This window comes from Astatotilapia calliptera, chromosome 19, assembly GCF_900246225.1.
Source record: "Astatotilapia calliptera chromosome 19, fAstCal1.2, whole genome shotgun sequence".
Classification (NCBI taxonomy): Eukaryota; Metazoa; Chordata; class Actinopteri; order Cichliformes; family Cichlidae; genus Astatotilapia; species Astatotilapia calliptera.
In genome coordinates, this window is record NC_039320.1 from 16,459,633 (window position 1) to 16,480,419 (window position 20,787).

The following is a 20,787-nucleotide window of genomic DNA, read 5'->3' on the forward strand; positions in this document are numbered from 1 at the left end:
TGTCGCACTGAAAAATGCATCATCGTATAAGACTTGTTTTGTCTCAGGATCAGGTGTCCTACATGACCCGTGAGTATCAGGATGCCGTTCAGAGAGCTCGCAGACTGTCAGCAAGCAGAGAGAAGATGCTGACCGGCCGAGGAAACCCCGTCAGCCTGCTCACTCAGGACGATGTCGTCATTTATCTGCAGTGGCTTGTCTGCCACCTGCACTCTGTTCAGCCCATCCACCACTTTCTCAGGGTAAAAAGCCACAGACAGATTTTATCACTGTTCATCCTGTCTGATGCCTGTGGTGCTTTATTTCACATTAAAATTTGCTTTAACAGGTGCTCCACTATGTACCTATGTGTGAAAGAAAAGATGAAGCACCAGGAAAGGATTGTGGGGAAATTTTGCATGAAAGGCAACAGGCTGATGGTGAGCTTTTCCCTTCATACATGTTTTTTGTAATCTTTTGGAAATAAAAAAAAAATAGTAAAAAAGTTTACATTTAACTGTATTTCAGTACTACCACTCCACACAGTTCACCTGGAGCAGTTCATGCCCGAGCTGGAGTCCCTGCTCGCCTACTTCTGCCTGCCGTATGACACAGGAAATCTGAAAACCACTGCAGATGAGATGGAGCTATTCAGCATGGTATATTTGTCCTCAAAAGGTGGTGAAATTTAAAATGCATTTAAATTATTGGTCTGAATCGCAGCTGCTGTCTGTCCAGGTGTGGAGGGAGTTTAAAACAATCTTCCGACAACAAGAGCAGATGAAAACGTTTCCTCCTTACGACGGTATGGACGTCAGAGAGAGTCAGTGGGGGAGGAAGAGTGCAAACATGGCTGTATGCAAGGAGGCTAACTGGATTCCTTTCATCCAGGTTTGAGGGGAAACAAATAAAATAGTAAAATAATCTTTTCAAATACTGTTTCCTGTGATGCTCGGTGCTTTAGAGTTCATCAGTATCTGGCAAAACATTTGCATTTTTTTTTTTTTTTTTCTGTAAGCACTTGTGTTTTTATGGATTCTGTAGTCTTTCAGACGTTTGCAGGATGCTAGAAACTGATTGTTTGGTTTCCGCTCTGTAGGTGAAACCCAGGCGAGATCTGTGGCAGCAGAAGCTCTTCACAAAGCTCAAGGAAAAGAATTCAGTTGATGAGCTGCTCCAGATGCAGTGCAAGTTTCTTCAGGTAAAATGCGAGTCTGCTCTGAATCAGTGTCACGCATCCTTCAAAATGGGTGAAATTATTGCAAATGATTAATAAATATATAGTTACAACTGACTAACTGATAACTGGTGAAAAGAACATAAGTGAGAATTTGCTAACAGTGCATTACACTAATGCCACTTTATTAGGTACACCTTTTCAGCTGCAATGTCATATGAGCCAATGACCTCGGAGTATTTAGGCATGTGGACATAGTCGAGACAAGCATATAAGCATGGATCCATCCTGCCTTGAACCAGCAGCTCAGACTGGTGCTGGTACCGGAATGATTTCGGAACTTTCTTGAATCTGTGCCACAAAGAATGAACACAGTTCTGAAGAAAAGCCAGTACTAGCAACGTGTACCTAATGAAGTGTCCTGACTGTATATAATGCCTATTTATTTTAATGATTTTTGTCACGTTTTGTTATGCTGTCCTCACTGTGTATCTGAGCAGGTCCGCAATTTGCTCCACGTGGCTGCAGCTCTCAAAGAACATGCTGCACAAGTTGGCGACTCACAATCCACATCGTTCATCTCAAGCAGCCGCAAGACAAAAAAACAAATGATCTCTGAGATTTGGAAAAATGTTTACAACGCTGCCAATCTCATTCAGGTGTGTGTCGTCTAGTTTTCGACTTGGGAGATGTAAAAATTCAGTCAGTGCAATAACACTGACATTTATGTTAATAGGAAACCCACAGTCACTCATCCGCATCCAGAGGGAGCAGAGGCAGCAACAAAGAGATTTCAAAGAGTCAGACTTCAAGCTTTTACCATGAAAGGTGTGTTTATTCAAAGAAAAATTGCTTTGCAGAATTTATTCATCACATTACTTTGGTCACTTGTGAGGCTGAAAGCCTTTTAAGACTAAGGAAAACATCAGCTCTTTTCCCACTCACTCATATTATCGTGGCACAGTCAGTCTTTGGAGGACAACCTGCAGGTCCTGGGCCTGGATGACAGTTTACCTGAAGGCTTCTCGGGTCCAGTAGTAACCAGAGGAGCTTACCTGTCCCTCATCTTTCTGCGCCACTTGAAACTCAGAGAGCTCCAGGTACAGTAGTAGTATTTTCTACTAGTATTTATGTGGCAGGTATGTAAGTGCATGTTGATGTATGCAGTATAATAGATACATTTCATTGGCATTGGGGTGAGAGGAGCAAGAGAAATGCAGTTAAATGCAGGGAGGTCTTTTAACACATAGTGAGTGAAAAAGGTGACTGAAGAAGACACACCAAATGCATCATGGGAATCCCCCAGCAGCCTACAACTATTGCAGTGTAACTAAGGGAGGATTCAGGGTCACCTGATCCAGTCCTAACTATATGCTTTAGCAAAAAGGAAAGTTTTAAGCCTAATCTTAAAAGTAGAGAGGGTGTCTTTCTCCCAAATTCAAACTGGAAGCTTCTTTCACAGAAGAGGGGCCTGAAAGCTGAAAGCTCTGCCTCCCTTTCTACTTTTAAATACTCTAGGAACAACAAGTAAGCCTGCATTCTGAGGGTGAAAAGCTCTAATGGGGTGATATGGTACTATAAAGTCATTGAAATAAGATGGGGCCTGATTATTCAATACTTTATATGTGAAGAGCAGGATTTTAAATTCGATTCTGGATGTAACAGGGAGCCAATGAAGGGAAGCCAATGTGGGAGAAATACGCTTTCTTTCTAGTCCCTGTCAGTACTTCGGATCAACTGAAGGTTGATAATAATGAATTAGAGTAGTCCAGCCTAGAAGTAATACTAAGTAATGCCTATGACCTAGTTCTTTGGCATCGCTCTAACACAGGGTGTTTCTAATTTTAGAGATATTGCACAATTGGAAGAACTCAGTCCTACATATTTCTTTAATATGCACTATAATTCCCTCGAAGCACAGGCACACGCAAGTGGTTTTCTGTCACTGGTTTATTTGAAGACTTCTCTCCAAAGCCACCGTGAAAACTATACAGCATTAACAAAATAAAACTCAGCATAAGACACAGCAGTAAAAACACTGTACAACAAACACGATAGATAAATAAATAAATAAATACCTCGTTGGCTGCATGCTGCAAAAAGGGAATTAGCCGCCGTTCTTCTGAGGTTTCCTTTAACCGTGTGTAGTCAAAGTCCACTTAACATGTCTTTCAATAAAAACCATCCTTTCTGCGCGCTTACAGGTGTTTTTCTTCGTTCTACCCAAAGAGGAAACTAGCGCAACTTGTAAGCGAACTTGACTTTCAAAATAAAAGCACCAAAACGTTGACTACCAAAAACAAACAAAGTACTGTACAGCTTAAATAATTTACAATCATGACATGGATCTTGACGAGATAAAGAAATAATCCAAATTATATACAATGTCATCATGCCAACAGTTACATGCACATTGAATGGCATATCCTGGTCAAGAATGAGTCCAAGATTTTCAGGGCCAAGTGCAATAACCTCAGTTTTATCTAAACAGAATTGGTCCTAGCACTGAACCCTGTGAAACTCCATAATTAACCTTAGTGTGTGAAGAGGACTCTCCATTTACATGAACAAACTGGAGTCTATTAGGTACGATTCAAACCACTGCAGCACGGTACCTTTAATTGCTACTGCATGCTCTAATCGCTGTAATAAAGTTTTAGGGTCGACAGGATCAAACGCTGCACTGAGGTCTAGCAGGAAAAGCTAAGAGATGAGTCCACTTCTAAGGCAATTAGAAGATCATTTGTAACCTTCACTAAAGCGTTTTTTTAAAATTACCTCCTGCCAGCTTGAAGGCCAGTGGTACATAGCCGATTATTAGAGAGAGGTTGACCATATTTAAGACTGAAACATTAATTATTGGTGGGACTTCTCTCAGCAGTCTTGAATGGGGTCTAAAAGACATGTTGATGCTTTGGAGGAAGTAATAACTGAAGTCAGCTGGACATAATGTTACGTCTGTGAGATGGTTACGAGTGACTTTTTCTCTAATGTTTAAAATTTTATTTGTGAAGAAATTCATGAAGTTCTTACTAGTTAACTTTTGCTTAAAGGAATGCTACAGGTGGTAGAGCAGATCACCTACTAATCAGAAGACTGGTGCTTCAATCCCTATCTGCTCCAGTCTGCATGCCAAATATCCTTGTGCAAGATACTGACCTCAAGTTGCTTTCCAATGCATCCATCGGAGTATGAATGCGCATGAATGTTAAATAGAAAGCACTTAAGAAGTAGAAAAAAGTGCTTGACCGAATGAGGGTGAATGAGGTTGTTTTTTTTTTTTTTTTTAAAGTGGTTTTAGAGTAGAGTTTAGAGTTTTCAGAGTAGAAAAGTGCTATATAAGAACCAGTTCATTTACCATTTCCCCTGGTCCTTACTGGGTTGTCTGCTTTAGGTCTGCGAGTTATACCAGGGAGTCAAGTACTTCTGGTTTGAGCCTTTCTTTTTCAGAAGAGCTACAGTATCCAGAGGTGTTCGCAGTGAAGAAGTGAAATTATTAACAAGATAATCAACCTCTATGGGAGTAGCGTTCAGGTAGCTGCTCTGCTCTGTTTGGCACCAGGCATAGAAGAAGAGAACAGTAGATGAATTGCATCCTTAAACTTAGTTACAGCACTTTTAGAAAGACATCTACTGAGATGAAATCTATTCCCCACTGCTGTGTAATCCACCATTGTAAATGTAAAGTTATGTGGAAATGTTCCGTTTCTGTGCCATATGTGAGAACAAGATCTAGAGTGTGAGTGGTGGGTGGGTTCTTTTACATTTTGAAAGAAGTCAATCGAGTCTAATGATCGATTACATGCCTTGTTGAGGCTGTCAGTATCTACACTGATGTTAAAATCACCCACGATAATTATTTTATCTGAGCACTAAATCAGATTAAAAACAGGGTCTTTGGTTAATTAACGACTGGAGTGGAAGATTGCTGCCATTTATTTAAACTAATATAATCATCCTGCTGTAAACAGGTTTCTATAAGGCAGAGTAAATCAATTTGTTGATCAATTTTTAATAAAATGGGAGAGAGAGACCTGAAGTTTAATAATCCACACTTCACTGTTTTATTCTTTGGTGCAGTTGCGGATACTGAATTGTTCTTTCTCTCGTCTCTAAACTGTTTTTTGCTGATGATCGTTTTCTTGTTGATTAAAAAAAGAAAATATATTAAGTATATCTGTCTGTTGCTATAGTATGCGAGCTCTCGAATGTCGTTTTAATTTTTACCATCTGCAGCGTGTGTCACTTGGGATGCTGAACTACCTGCGCTCTGTGGAAAGGACTTTGACCTTTGACCTGGCAGGTTTGCAGCTAGAAGGACAGGTGCTGCGCAGCACAGCAGAGGAGACGGGTTGGATGAATGTAGCCAGAGGAGGAAGAGGAGAGGCAGAAGGTCTCGGCTCTGTCCAGTATATTCACAGCACTCCTGTCGATTACAAGGTAAAAACATATATCCTCTTGCTTCAAGTGAATTTAAAAAAATTGGTTTAACTGAGAATCCAGACATTGCTTCTTACAACTGTCTAGGTCCACTGCTCAGAGTTCATGGAGTTTGCAGAGGTGGAGAATCTTCATGATTTTTACACCTCTGAGGGTCGTTACATCCACACTCAGGACCCCAGAGGGTTTTACATCATGTACGATGCTGCTCTGCAGGACCTTGTAGAGCTGATGAATGAGCTTCTCCTCATCGGCTCGCACTTCATCCACAGAAACACAATCAAACAAATTGGAAAAACTGAGGGAGTGTCAGCCTCGACAGTAGATTTCAACTCCTGGGCTGGGACAGATGTTGACCGCGTTGCTTTGCTTCTCAATTTGTGGGCATGTGAGACTGAGTTCATGGAGAGCAAAGTCCAGGTAGATTGATGGAAAAGAGGATTTGATTTCTTTTGGCTCAGTCATTTCCTGTTAGCATTGAACTTTATAGAACTACGACTGACATACTGTTACAACTGACTAACTGTGCACTTCTGTGTTTCTGCAGCTTTTAAACTGTTACTATGAAGCCTACCAGCATGCAGTGGGCACAGAGGAGAGGTTTGCATTGGCCCAAGTTATCACTGACATCATGCACAGGAAGCCACAGCTGGACCTGAACCAGGATAACTATTTTCAGGCCTACAGGACTGAGATCAGCTGCATGCAGAGCCACCAGCGGCTGATCCGAGACATTCTGGACAATCAGGTAAACACTAAATGATGCACTGGATTGTATTTACATGTGAAGCTGTGCAATGACTGTGGTCTGTACATGAGACACACCACAGTTATATGTTGTGGTTATGTTGTTCCTCTGAACAGATAGAGAGACAGCGACTGTACCTTCAGCGCATCTGGAGAAATGATCACAAAGGCTTTATAACCAGCTATGGTCGTCCACCCAACTATGTTCCCCAATATTTGGTCTCACTTGGAGGCACGAGGCAAGTTAAAACAGCTGTGGAAGACTTTATACTATAAAACATAATTATTTTCTTCTTTTAATGCTCATGTCTTTCCCTCCTTGCGTCCTTTTGGTTTTTTTTTGGTTTTTTTTTGCAGGCCTGCTCTGATGAACGTATTCCTGCTAGAAGTTCACCCATCACTCTGTCTGGCCTCTGCAGTCTATCACGGATTGGTTCAGGCTCACACTGAACTATGTCAGTTGCACCGAGCCACGAGCATCACTGACAAACTCCACCTCGAACACAACCTTTTAGAGCAGGCACTGAAAATCTGGAACAACCAGACTTCACCAGGAGCCTCCTACAGCTCACAAATACAAAGAGATGTACATTCTTGTTCAGCGTATGTTCAGATTACTGTGTACAAAAAAATAAGCCATTTCACTAAATCCCAGTTTCTGTTGCTCTCAGTTGTTCTCAGACGTGTTTATTGAGGATCCAATTTTGGTCCAGAAGTTGGGCCTGTCACTAGTAAAAGCTGCAGAGGAGAGGGACATGAAGCAAGGACCAGACAAGCTGACAGACTGTGCTGTAGAAACATTGTCCATGCTGCTGGAGCTTATGAGCATCCGCCATCGCCTGCTGGAATCTGCCTCAGAGACGGCACATCTGGCACAGTTAAGAAAACACTCACAGCAGAGGGGCAGGGGTATTTACAATTAGAGATGGACCGATCCGATATTACGTATCGGTATCGGTCCGATACTGACCTAAATTACTGGATCGGATATCGGAGAAAAATAAAAAATGTAATCCGATCCATTAAATATCACGAAAGCACCTCACAAAACTTGCAACACGCTGTAACTCACCTCAGAACGTTAGCACGTTGGAGCAGTATGCATCACGTGATAGAGCGGCTGTGGCATGCGGGACCTGTCGATGGTCTGGATAGCATTTGGAGCTTCGCTAGCAACCCGGCATTTCATCTCCGACAAAGTTATCCCGAGAGAAGTAAAGCAAGTGTGTAAGTCCATCTCTGAATGTTTGTAAAGCATTCCTGCGTTAAGCTTAACAAACGACTGCCTCTTCTTGCTGCTACTTCAATCATGAAACTGCTTAACGATCAGCTGATCGGCTTTTCTGTCACGAGTCTGTGTCTCTTGTTTGCTTTTGGCCCACTTTGCACCAGAAAGAGGAAACCAGCGGCTGAACAACAGCAGCACGTTTAAGCTTGATCAGCTATTGTTAGAATGTATTTAATATTAATTTCTACACCAGGATCTTTTTCTACATAGCTGACGCTGGTAACTGTGCAGGGGCGGATCTAGCAAAGTTTAGCCAGGGGGGCCGATAGGGCATTAACAGGGAAAAGGGGGCACAAAGACATACTTTTCTTTCTTATTCTCATTTAAAATGTCTAGCTTTTAATAAATAATTATCTGACAGCCAAAGTTTTAATTTGATGCAAAATGAATAGAAGTCCATTACTGTATATAGTGACTATTAAGTCTAATATACCCTAGTAAGCTATACTACTTTTTCCTTTGGGAAGGTACCATCTGTGCAGTCTGCAATTTTGTTGAAGAAAGATGTTGAATCTATTTAATATTTCTTGAAAAATAATTGATTTCTGTGCATTTTTTTTCCACACTGCATCAAATTAAGGTTGATTACGTCGATTAAGCATCATGAGGTGGAGCGTGAGGGGTGGTTCCCTATTTTTTATTTATTTATTTTTGTTGTTGCTGGGAGTTGGAACCCTATTAGTTAGGTTGCTTAATATTTATGCTAAGTACTCTTTAAAATACCAGAATAGGGAGGATGGTCTAGGTTTAAGTTTATTAGATTGATCAGTATTGCTGTACTATGAAATATTTTTTTTTGCATACAGGTATAACAGAATAGCTTTAGTGTAGTTGTTGTTTTAAACTTGAGTATGAACTTATACAAAATGCAGCAAGATATTTAAAAAACAGTTTTGATTAAAAAAACACCATATCGGATTCATATCGGTATCGGCAGATATCCAAATTTATGATATCGGTATCGGTATCGGACATAAAAAAGTGGTATCGTGCCATCTCTATTTACAATAGGTTCTGGACCTTTTATTTAACTCCTTTTCCCCCCATGAAGATCACATTTGACAAAGTCCTTTGTACCCTTAGTAACAAGTTTTGACACCTCACTATGCATCAATAAAGAGGTGGTTTGCTAAATATTAAACAGTTTGCAGGTTTTTCAGCCAATCATCAAGTTCTGATGAAAACCCAGTTGTTTTGTTCTATAAACATACCTGACATATAACAAACTGCTCAGTTCAGAAATGAGCTTCAAAGGTTACTTCAAAGAGTTATTATATTTACACCCAAACATATCCAGCTGCAACCTAACACATTTAAGTTTTATATAGCATGATAACACAAACAACTTTCCACTTTTAATTTCCTACATTTTTACATTTCATACTTCTCTGTCGCACCTCCTTCACTACATCCACGGCTTTTCTTCCTCTTCCTCTTTCCGTCTGGCAGCTCCAAGTTCAACACCTTTTATCCAATATATCCACTATACCAATTCTGCACATTTCCAAACCATCTCGTCCTTTTGTTTTTTAACTCTTTCTCCAAACCGGTGCTGTCCCTCTGATGTAGTCATGTTTATTCTTGTCCATGCTGGTCTCTCCCAATGGAAATCTTGACATTTTCAGCTCTGCCTGCTGTCTTTTTTGTCAGTGCCAACATCCTCAAACTATACATCACTTGTTAATTTTGTAAATTTTCCCTTTCACTCTTGATGCTATCCTGTCACTGACATTTGTCTTCACCCACTGCACCTTTTTCTTTTAGCAAAAAAAAGTTTCTGGAACAATTTTAAAGTTGTTTAAAACTTTAAACCCTCCCAGGATAAGAAGAATCCAGTTTCTATTAAACTACAGCTGTTGTTAGGTTATACTGGCTCTTTGCTGATATGTTAACATTTCTGTGCAGCCAGGATTAACCAGTTTGAATTAAATGAGTAATGTAACGTAACATTTTTTCTCAGGCTGTACAGAAATGTGGCCTTAGAGTTCGGCTTTGAGGAGTTCCACCTGTATCTGAGGCCGCTGCAGTTTGAGTGTACTGATCAGAAAGTCAGAGTCCAGCAGAGGCCTTTTTGTATCACAGAAATCCTGGAGGACGACAGCTGTGTGGACAGGTAAAACATAACTACATCTGATTTTCCAAATAAATCTTCATTTTCATAATAGCTGAAAGCTGGAATTTTATTCTCTTTAACTAAAAAGTCTGCTGTATATTAAAAACCAGACATGTTTGAGAGAAGCTGTCCAAAAGATGTTAGGACTTCTCTTAAGCAATCTAGCAATGTCTATTATTTCAGCTTCTTTACAAAAGCAGTAAACTGTGTTTGAAAGAAAATTAAAGAGGACTTTCTGCTGCAGGCTCATCCCATCCCATCTGCCTCTGAGCATCCAGGAACTGGACGAGAACCAGATCAGATTTAGCTTCAGCTCAGAGGAAGCAGTTATCCATGTGAGATTAAAGTAAACATTAAGGCTTATCAGAAAATAAATTAATACACACAAATACTTTCATGTGTTGCTTTTCCTAGCTTATGAACAGACAGAGTATCAAGAACCTCCAGGTGGCGTTGGCCTGTCAGGTTACACAGAAGAACGCCTTGACGAGTGCGGTCAAACTGGCTCGACTTTGTCTTTGGGCAGAAAGTGACTCATCTTCAGCCGAGGTTTGTGTTGCTCTCTGATGAAAAGTAATTTCAACTTGGAGTATTTGCCTTTCCTGTGAAGAACCTGTCAAAATAACAGTCTTAATGACTTCACACTGGACTTCAAATACATGATGGGACTGAATGGGCATTGTTGTGCAGGACATCAAATGAAATCATCCTGATCAGACGTTCCCTGGTCGAAATTATGTTCTAGATCCAGAGGCAATAAAAAGAAAAGCCTCAATGTGTGTGTGAAATATTAACTGTATGTGTGCTCTGTATGTGGATGGAATTGGGATAAAATAAACATCTGTTTTGTTTTGGCATACATTTTTATGGTTGTTGATTTGAAAACGGCACAATACGGTGGATCCATTGGGCTGGAAAACACAGGCTGAGTAACAATAATATGAATACTGCCTAAGGGTTAGTTAGGTCCAACATCTGAGAATAATAGTGTTTACATGCTGATTTATTAGTAATAGCATGTATTTATGACTCTTTGTACTGAACAAAAGAGTCTGAATACTGTGGTGTTATTTTTTTAATGCTTTTATATAAACACACAGCTGTTGAAATATTTTTCTTATCTTCTTTATTAATCTCAGAGGGAAGACAAAGATGTAACATGCAACTCTGGCTCTGGCAGCCACACAGGCGGCCTGCAGGAACAATATAAATCTTTTCACTCCAAACCCTCCACAGGAACTTCCACAAAAAAGCGGTATTGACTTACAGGACAAACTACACCAGTAGTGATTAACACTTTTTTTTTTTTTTTGCTCTTTATGATATAAAATCTCATTTGTTCCTTCAGGGTGATGGGCGCATTTGTGTCCATCCAGCTGGAAAAAGTGGGTCTGTGTGACGAGATGCTGAATTCATTTGTGAAGAAGAAACAGGCCGTTGGGGGGTTCCTAAAAACCCCGGTGAGATGCACGCAGGTGGCTGAGCAGGATGATAAATGTGATTGGCTGTTCATGAAGTAAAATTAATTTGTCTCACTGTGCAGGAGGAGGCTGCAAAGATCAAAAGGGAGCTCATAATCGACTTTCTCAGGAAGTATGTTCTCTGGCATCCTTTTTTTGTTAAAACAGACAACCTGAGCTTTACTGAGTTTTTTCTATGATAGTAAGGTTCTTCAAAATGTTTTTTCTCAGATTCAGCACACAAATGTCTATGCACTGTGTGAGAGCTCAGATTGTTGGATATTACCACAATCTGACCTTTCTCTTGGAAGACATTCCCTACATTCGTCAGTCCTACTTCATGATTGGACAGCCGGTTGCTGATCGTTGTTCTGACCCCAGGTACAACCTCTAAGCATTAAAGAGTGATTATCCACGTTTTATTTGTGTCCTGGTTATAGTACGGTGAAACTTGTTTAAAGAATTTGAGCCAAAATGCCAAGTTTGTGCATTTTGGTACAGATGTTTCTTCAGTTGTGTCCGGGGAAGATTTTCAAACCAAGCTGTCTCCCAAACAGGATTTTTCAGCAGTTGTTGTGTGCAGATGGAAGAACTCTCCTCAACCTCTGGTACATCCCCCACTTCACTGAAGTGCTTCGCATGTTCAAAACACTTAATGTTTCGGTGAGACACTTAAACTTGTCACTGAGACTAATATTACAGCAGGTCACAGGGTGATAACTTTAGCTTTCAGTTTCTCATGCCATGAACTAATTTTAGAGCAGATCTGTTTTTGTTCTTCACCGTGTTGGTGGAGGAGAGACGCATGTTAACACTTTCTTTCTCTGGCCTTTAACTCTCTTCTGGTCTAATTTCATTAGGCATGTGATGAGGCTCTCTGTCACACTCTGCAGATCGTGTCAGCTCTTCATGGCATCATTCATTACCTGATCAGCTTCTCCAAACTAGGAAACAGACAAGACTCTTTAAAATGGGGGAGAGGACATGATGCAGCAGGGTCACTTCTGGCGGCTGACTGGGGAGGCGCTGAAAGCATCGGTAGGTTTATTTTATAAATGAAGCGTTCCAAAAGAATTGTAGTAATGGTAATGTTTAGGGATCTCTCATGCAATGCTGAGAGTGAATAGGATGGAATGACTCAAAATTGACACATGACAGAATAAATACATCTTTTTTTAATGTAAAAATTTGGTTTGTTCTGACATGACAGCATCACACAGTTGCTGCAGATTTATTGGCTGCACGTCCATGATGTGAATCTCCCAATGCACCACATCCCAAAAGTGCTCCATAGAACTGAGATCTGGTGACTGCGGATGCATGAAATATTATTTTTCCATTCTTAGATAAGAGGAGAGAGAGTTACTTTTGCCTTCCTATCGGTTCAGACTGAACTGGCCATACAACTTTCATATTCATTTAACCATCTTTGCATTTCAGGTATAACCAGGGACCAGGTGATATAGTAGGAAAGAAAAACCTGGATTTGGACAGCCATTCACACATTTGTTTTTTCCTCTCTGGGTGCTGTACAGGAACAGAGTTGCAGGAGCTCCAGCAGCAGGTTGATCATCTCTCTGATCCCAGCAACCTGGAGTCTGTCGGCCGCCTGCTGCAGCTGCGCAGGCAGGTCCTCCTGCTGCAGTTTGATACTGCTGTCAGAATCTTTGTCAGGTCAGCGGTGAAATCGTCACTTCCCTCAGCTGTCTGCTACCATACTGACACTTTCTCCATGACAAAGATATTTAAAGGCTGTTTTACTTTTTTCTTTTCTGTGTTTGGTTTTATGGTTTCCTTTGTTATGATGCAGTTTTCATTGATTTAAAAAAAAATACCAGCATTTAATAGAAAACATTTTCAAATTTTGCAAAAGAAACATGCTTTAAAAAAATAGTGTATAATATTTTAAAAACATAAAGAAAAGTATGGCTTAAATTTAGTGATTAGTTCATGTTGATGCGTTTTCCACTGCTGGGTGATGTGAGGTGTTTGGCCAATTCAAATATTTCAACAACTCAAAGCTTTTGCGGTATCAGTTTTTGTTTTTTCCAGTTACTCGCCTGAAGTTTCCCTCCATCACTCTTCTATCACAGCTTAATAAACCTTAATAATGAAAGTATGTTTATCATGTCTAGGGAGGCTTTCCTCTCCTCTGGTGATGTTACTTCCTGCCAGAGTGTAAATGACAACATGGCGAACGCTCTCCCTCCAATGATTGGCTGCATCCAGACTGACGTCTTCAGTCTCACGCTGCCCGTTCCTCAACCTTTGGAGAATCAAGGCTGTCAGGTGGTGACCTCATATAATCATTTTAGAAAACCATCCTAACATATGTTTTCAAAAAACATGAAAACACTTGAGAGGATGAGAGGAAATGTGCTCTGTCACGTCATCTTTCTGTGCCTTTGTCTGCTGCAGGCACAGAGGATGTATCCATGGAGGAGTTTCATAGCCTGTCATGGACTGCTCCCTCTTCATGTTTGGGATGTCCTACCTACTGAACACTGCATGCAGGTTCACCACCTCATATGCTTTTTTTTTTTTTCACCTGTTAATGGTGCTGATGAGACTTGGTAGATTTGGTCTTGTGTATGAATCATGTTTCCAACCAAAAATATATTTTGCCATCAATATGTCATAATTCTGGAAGTTTCTTCCTGTTAAAAGGAGTTTTTCCTTCCCACTTTCACCAAGTGCTTGCTCATATGGGTTTTGTGATTGTTTGGATCTTCTCTGGATTATTGTGGAGACTTTACATTAAAATATGAAGCACACTGAGGTGACTGCTGTTGTGGTGTGACACTAAACAGATGGGACCTCAGTATTGTTATCATTAAGAGAAAAATGCTCAAGTAAATTCATGATCATCTGCTAAAAAGAAAGTCGTTGTATTTCCTATCTTTATTTATACAAATATGGGTGCGGACTTCTTTCTTGTATTGTCCTTAACCAACTACACAGCTTTGTTTGTTTTGGTTTTTTTAATGCATCGTTAAACTCTCCCAGTGATAGTTAAAAAGATTTCATGGTTATTTGCAGCTCTGTTTGAGCAGCCTGAGCAGTCGCAGCAGACTGCAGGCCAATGCTGCAATCCTTGGGGTGTCCCTGCTCATGGAGGACGTCCTGAACGGTGGAAGAGAGGCAGAGCCTGTTCGTCTCCATGGCAACAAAGATGACCTTCAGCATAGTGGCACACCTAATGAAGTAGCGACAGTTTCTAACAAGGTCATACCAGTGACGCTTCCACATTAGGGTTCACACATTAGTGAATAAAATTGTAAGTAAATTACTAAGATTGCTGATTTGGTAACTATTCCTTTTTTATTGCAGGGAAATAAAAGCTGCAGTGAAGATGATGAAGAAGAGGAGATAAAGATCAATTCCTCAAACCTTCAAGATCCAATCAGAGTCCAGTCTGTGCTGAAAGGTTTTCTCCTGCTGACAAAGCAGCTGGAGGTCTTCAAGGAGAGATGGGCTCTAAGACGTTTAGGCACCGATGTCTTCAGTACACCTGCTTTGTATCAACAGTTTGTAAAACTTTACCGGTAATTAAGGAATATCAAAAATCAGACACTCAAATAATGTTATTTACTCATATCAGAAAATAATTGTTTTTGTGACAACAAAGTTAATGTTGTTTTAGGATAATGTATGGTATGCTTAGGTCTTTCTAATTCAATCATTGTTTTACAGCAATTATTCACTTTGTTTTTAGAGATGAAATCTTTTACCCCAGTATGAGAGCTCTGGCTAAACAAATGGATAAAGAGCATCACTATGAGGTTTTAATCTCTGGCACCCAGTCTCTTCTGCCCCCTCCTGGAGCTTCAGAGGTTGATGTGAAAGCCTGGCAGGTACAAGCACAATGAAAACTGCACAATTAAATCATCATGTCATAATAACAAGAACTTATAGTGCTGCAAAATCTACTTTTTCCAGCTCCACCTGCTGATGGAGAGCACAGAGTGCGACATGATTAGAGCAGTGCAGAGAAAGATGAGCAGAGAGCTCACACTAGTGCTTTCAGAGAAAACTCAACAAGATAATCGGCTCCCCACAGGTGCGCATAAACACCACTGAATCTACCTTTAAATACCCATTCAAAATATTTTTACTATTAACTATATGATTGCAGTTACATAATGTTTCCACATGTAAGCAGAGCTGTGGAAAAGAAGTCAAATGAAGTACAGTTTGTCCCGTGAGAAGCCACAGATGGTGGAAACATTCATCCAACAGCTGATGCAGGGAGCTGAGCAGTCAGAGGGAGAGGTAGGGAAAATACCCACTGATGCTTTGTTCTCCCCTAAAGTCTTTTAATAATGTGCTGCTACTGTTGACAGGCTTCTGATTACTGTGTAGGATCTCTGCTGAAAAAGAAACTCAAACCTGTGTATTTTATCTACTTGCATTCATTGTTATTTCAAATGTGGGCTTTATAATGCTCTTAAAACCCTGCTCTGCTAAGGCATGCCTTCAAAAACACACTAAATACCTTAAATGCTTGCTCTACAAAGGCTGCCATTTCTCCTGAGCTGATTATACAAGCTGGTTGCACTCCAGCGCTATCATTATCATTTCTAACAGCCCCAAGTACACAAAGTATTTGGAAAAACATGCAAAATGTGCTGCTTATTCCTATCATTTCCAGTGCACAGGAAGAAAGTGAAGTTGTTTAGTTAACTGCTTTCCTGTCCATAAGAAGAGGAGAAAGGAGTGGGAACATGCTCAGTTAATTATGCAAACATGTGGGACAGGGAACATGAGGTGTTGCTTGGTATCAGCTTTAGGTAGACGTTTTATTTGACAGGTGTTTGAGAAATTGTCTTATTTTAGAAAGAGAAGGTAATCAGTCCATTTCCACCAGGTTTCTTCTTCCTCGAGTCTGCAAAATAAAGGTGGCAATCACGTTTCCCACAGAGGGTATGTGGAGTAATGTACAAACTCTTTTTAAAAAGTTAAAAATTAAGGGGAAGTTTTCTCTAAAAGCAACATTTTTACATGCAACTAAATGTTTACAAGCTGCTGTTGTGACCAGTAATGTCTTCACACTTGAGGTAATGAATGCTATGGTTATTCAGGCCTTTTATTGATTTCTTTGAACTGTTCCTACAGCAGTTATAAGTGGTGTTGAAGGCTCTTCAATAGCTTTTAACTTCACAACATGTAAACTTCTCATCAGTGATGACAGACGTGACAATGATTGAGCTATTTGTACGGTGGCCCTGAGAGGCCAAATGGACTGCAACTTAAGAAAACACCAGCAATAAGAAAAACGCTGCAAAAGCGCACAAAACACAACAGAAATAGGGAAAAACTGAAATAGGAAAAAAGAAAACAGATTTCTAAAAGCACAGAGGAAGTGTGGAAGTTTCTGGGGAGACAATAACCCAACGAACCAGTTGCAGGAACCCAAAACATGCTAGGTGTGTTTTATCATGATTCATATAATACTGATGATGGATTTTTAGGCTAATAGTTAGGCTAACACACTTACCTGTCATCTTTTCTTTCCTCACAAAAGTGATAGATCCCCCACTTCTTTTAGGTGTCTCCCAGCGCAACACTTTTTCCTATTTCTGTTTTTGTTTTTCCTATTTCCGTTGTGTTTTGCGTGCTTTTGCAGCATTTTTCTTATTGCTGGTGTTTTCTTAAGTTGCAGTCCATTTGGCCTCTCAGGGCCACCATATATTTGGCCTAAATGACAAGAGATGTGTTTGTAGGAGTGATTGTGATGCTTTCTAACCTAAGAACACAGTGCCAGCTGTCCAGCACGGTGGTGGTAGCATCATGGTCTGGGGGCTGTTTTGCTTCCAGTGGTACTGCTACATCACACAAAGTGGATGCAATAATGAAGGAAGAGGGCTAACTCCAAATTCTTCAACTATTGAAAACTTATGGTAAAATGGTAAATGGCTTGTATTTGTGTAGCGCTTTTACTCATGGGCTGCGCTTAAAAGCCAGGTCCATGCCAGGAAACCAACAAATTTAAATGAACTCTACCAAGAGAGGTGGTCAAACACACAAATACAACAATTACACCAGAAACTCATCGATGGCTTCTAAAAGTGTCTGGTTGAAGTGTAACTTTGCTAAATGACATTTAACCAAATATCAGTGGGGGTCTCTGTATATATTTGACTCTGTATGGATAAAGAAACCCCTTCTTGTTTTTATGCTCTACAATAATTCTACCCTGGAAAAAGAGCAGTTGAAAGACATCATTAAAAGCCTAAAATTACGATGACATTAATTTCCTTCTGACTACTCTTGTATCTCTTTCACATGTATTGTGTGAAGAAATGCCAACACATAGAGAATATAACAGTGCAGCTTGTTGACTATTAAAACTTATATCCCAAAGAATGGGGGGAATAGAGTATTAATGCAAATTGCTAAACTTTAGATATTCATTAATAATACTCTTGGTTTTCTTTTTTTAGCTGAAGGTCTCTCGGGATCATCTGCAGCAGTGTCTCACTCACCTCGGCTCCTCAGTGATGGAGCGAGAGCGCCAATGCTTTCTGCTTTACTCAGTTTTATGAACAAATCCTGCAGCAGCACACTCAGCTTCTGTACCAGAGAGAACAGGTACATGTGTGGAATATCTTTTTATCAGAGTAAATATATTATTGGCAGTTTATATTTTAAAAAAATGAAATCTATTATCTTTCACCATTTTAACTGCAGGATTTGAAAAGTCTGAAGGACGCTCAGACAAGTAATTCTCACAAAGAGGTACACACAGTGATTCCCATCTGTAGCCTCTATGATTTTGTGAGTTAGTAGCAGAAAAGCAGATTTGAGCTGCTTTAGGAATGTAAGTCATGTTTGAGATCGAGAGCCTTTCAAACAAAACTACTTTTGAGCTCTATTAATCCACAGGTGGCAGATTTATGCCGTGGGATGATGTTGGAGGTCTCAGCCCTGTGGGCCCAAGTTGCTCACCTGGAAGAAGAGAAAATTAATTTAGAGGAACAGCTCGGCCTCACATTCAAAAAACGCTACCACCCTCTGGTCCGACACCTTTTCTCTACCTGCATCCAGTTAAAGGTGAAAGAACAAGGCCCCCTGTTAAAGGGCTACAACAAAACTTTCACCCTCGACATCCAAATGTTGTAGTAGAAATTAAGACCCATCAGACGAGTTTTTTTCACTCTTCTGTGAGATTATGCAAATTTTAGCCTCCGTTTTGAGTTCTTAGCTGGCAGAAGTGACACGGTGTGACTCTGTAGTTTCCACCAGTTTTGTGTTAGCAAGTAGCTGAAGTGGTGAAAACGACAAAGTGGCTGGTAAGTGTACTGTTTCTTTATAACTAGAATATATACTTGCCCTTTTCATATATCATATTTGAGCAGAAAGTGGTTGAATGACACTTTCTCAGAAGTTTCTCTGTACCATAATAATTTGCTAACATCTGATTGTTGGTGTTCTCTTTATAATATTGTAAGATCTTTACCATGCAATATAATGCACCTTGTTGTGACTGTTGTTGATGCTATAGAAATATAATTGATTGGACAATAACTTTAAACTATGTGGTAAAACGTTGTTTATTCTTTAGTTCTTTATTCCTGAAATACATAAACAAGTGTTATTTTGTCATATCTCACATTTTGATTTGTTAAAGACTTGTTTGGTAATTTTGTTTGGCTTTCAGGCCAGACTTGATGAATATCCCCGACAAATGAGGCGGGACATAAGTGTGATAGTGAACAGAGCACGGGGGGAAGGAGTGGACAAGATCATCAAGCTCAAGAAGAGGTACGGCTGCACCAAAGACAATGATGGACTCGCCCTCACACAGTTAAAGGTACGGAAAGTTTTTATGTGTAGGCAGTTAAAAAGAGCAGAAGTATTGAAGATGATCTGTGAATTGTACCACTTTCATACCTGTTATCTTAAGAAGGAAGAAGTCCACGAGTTGAAGCTGGAGAACAGCCGGCTGACTGCTCTGCTCTGTAAACTGAAGGCTCTGAGATGCTGGAGGAAGGTGGTCGACCAGGAGAAACTTCACAGGCAACTGCTCCAAACCAAGCAGGTTAGCAGCAGGATGAAGAAATATTCAGCAATCAGAAATTAGCTTTACCTCTTGCAGGGAGGGAACATGAGGCCATCAAGTAAAAGGGAAAAGCATGAATATGCTTAGTTGTAGGATTTAAACAAATAATGTAACAATGTTACATGTACTCATGTACTGCAATTTAAAAGTTTAATGTTTTCTTTTGCTTGACCTGGTTAATCCTCACTAATTTTGTCAGCTTTGCATTATTTTTCTAAGCCCATATTTATACATTTATGAACTCATACCACACTGGTCATTTTGCAGAGGGAGGTTACCACTCGCACCGAGGCTCTCAGAGTGAAAATGTTATCAGAGGATAAGGTGGCTCTCCTGCAGGGGGAGCTGGACTTTGCACAGCAGGCGCTGACCTGCTCTCAGGCCGAATGCAGCAGCATCAAGAAGCAGCTCAGCAGGAAGGTACATGCACTCCTATCCACACATTCTACATCAGTTAACATCAGCTGAAACTGCAAATACTCTGAAATTCATTAAAACTATGAAATGTTTGGTTTGTATTTCTTAAGCTTGGTGAAGGTGCTGTTGAATGCTTTCAGAAGCAGTGCAGGTTTATTTTAAAATGCCAGGATTTTAAAAGTTAACTACATTTTTTGCCTCGTTGCTGATCCTACAGACACTTACATTATATTGCAGCTTCTCTAGGTTTCTCTTGTTGGCTTTTTTGGATCTCTGAGGACAGGATCTGGGTTTTTGGAGGCTCACTGCACATCTTGAAGTGTTTAAATCACATTTCGCTCACATAGACTTCCTAATTCATGTAAAGCTGTGCATTTTCAGTTTTGACAGTGGCAAGAGCTGTCAGGAGAAGAAGCCTGGATATATTCACTGAATGTTTGCTGGTTCTCGCTCACAGACAGAGGAGCTCCAGGTGTTCAGGCATCGGTCTGCACGGGAAGCCCGCAGCAGACAGGAGCTGGACGCTCATCTAGTGCAGACCTTGGAACAAATGAGAGCCGACATGGAGGATAGAGACAGACAGCTCAGGGCCCTCGGTGAGCAGCTGGACAGAGGCAGCAGGATAAACAGGCTACAAAGAGAGCGCAGTGCCAAAGAGATCCGGCAGGTCTGTACGTTAATTAATGTGTTATGCACCACTGATTGCAGGCTGTCTTCTGTGCAAACCCTAAAAAAAATCCACTTTTCATGAGCTAAAAAAAAAACCTGTGGTCAGTGGATTTTAAATAGATCATCCAAAGAAATACAATTTTTAAAAAGATCGTGGTATTTTAAGTAAATCAACCTCTGAACATCTTAACTGAGAGTCAAATAAAACCAATTAACAGACTATATCTGTAGGTTCTCAGTCTTTCAGGTCATGGTAGTCTTCAGCACTAGTTGGACTTCTTTTCAATTCATGAAGACTTTTCGCTTCATCCAAGAAGCTTCTTCAGTTCCAGTGTAGAGTCCCAGATATTTAACCATGGAGGTTATGCAGAAAGTCACTGATCCACCCCGCAACCACTTGAGTTATTAATGGTCATATGATCCAAACTGTGAATC

The 20,787-nt window shown here is 40.3% G+C and overlaps 1 protein-coding gene across 1 annotated transcript in view; it reads left to right on the top strand.

The window, feature by feature from the left end:
- LOC113012250 (uncharacterized) overlaps positions 1–20,787 on the top strand; it is a 25,144-nt gene continuing 4,357 nt past the window's right edge. The window contains 39 exon segments of the mRNA XM_075410360.1: positions 1–242; positions 329–419; positions 526–638; positions 718–870; positions 1,079–1,180; positions 1,657–1,815; positions 1,893–1,984; positions 2,121–2,256; positions 5,393–5,596; positions 5,684–6,016; positions 6,144–6,344; positions 6,461–6,582; positions 6,701–6,929; positions 7,015–7,220; positions 9,592–9,744; positions 9,989–10,079; positions 10,159–10,293; positions 10,884–10,999; positions 11,093–11,204; positions 11,288–11,337; positions 11,436–11,585; positions 11,762–11,867; positions 12,065–12,242; positions 12,740–12,878; positions 13,340–13,493; positions 13,623–13,718; positions 14,244–14,429; positions 14,535–14,749; positions 14,920–15,058; positions 15,144–15,264; positions 15,367–15,476; positions 17,648–17,736; positions 17,738–17,795; positions 17,895–17,942; positions 18,090–18,257; positions 18,865–19,017; positions 19,111–19,245; positions 19,534–19,686; positions 20,141–20,350. Coding sequence (XP_075266475.1) covers positions 15–242; positions 329–419; positions 526–638; positions 718–870; positions 1,079–1,180; positions 1,657–1,815; positions 1,893–1,984; positions 2,121–2,256; positions 5,393–5,596; positions 5,684–6,016; positions 6,144–6,344; positions 6,461–6,582; positions 6,701–6,929; positions 7,015–7,220; positions 9,592–9,744; positions 9,989–10,079; positions 10,159–10,293; positions 10,884–10,999; positions 11,093–11,204; positions 11,288–11,337; positions 11,436–11,585; positions 11,762–11,867; positions 12,065–12,242; positions 12,740–12,878; positions 13,340–13,493; positions 13,623–13,718; positions 14,244–14,429; positions 14,535–14,749; positions 14,920–15,058; positions 15,144–15,264; positions 15,367–15,476; positions 17,648–17,736; positions 17,738–17,795; positions 17,895–17,942; positions 18,090–18,257; positions 18,865–19,017; positions 19,111–19,245; positions 19,534–19,686; positions 20,141–20,350 — 5,634 coding nt within the window. The 5' untranslated portion in view covers positions 1–14.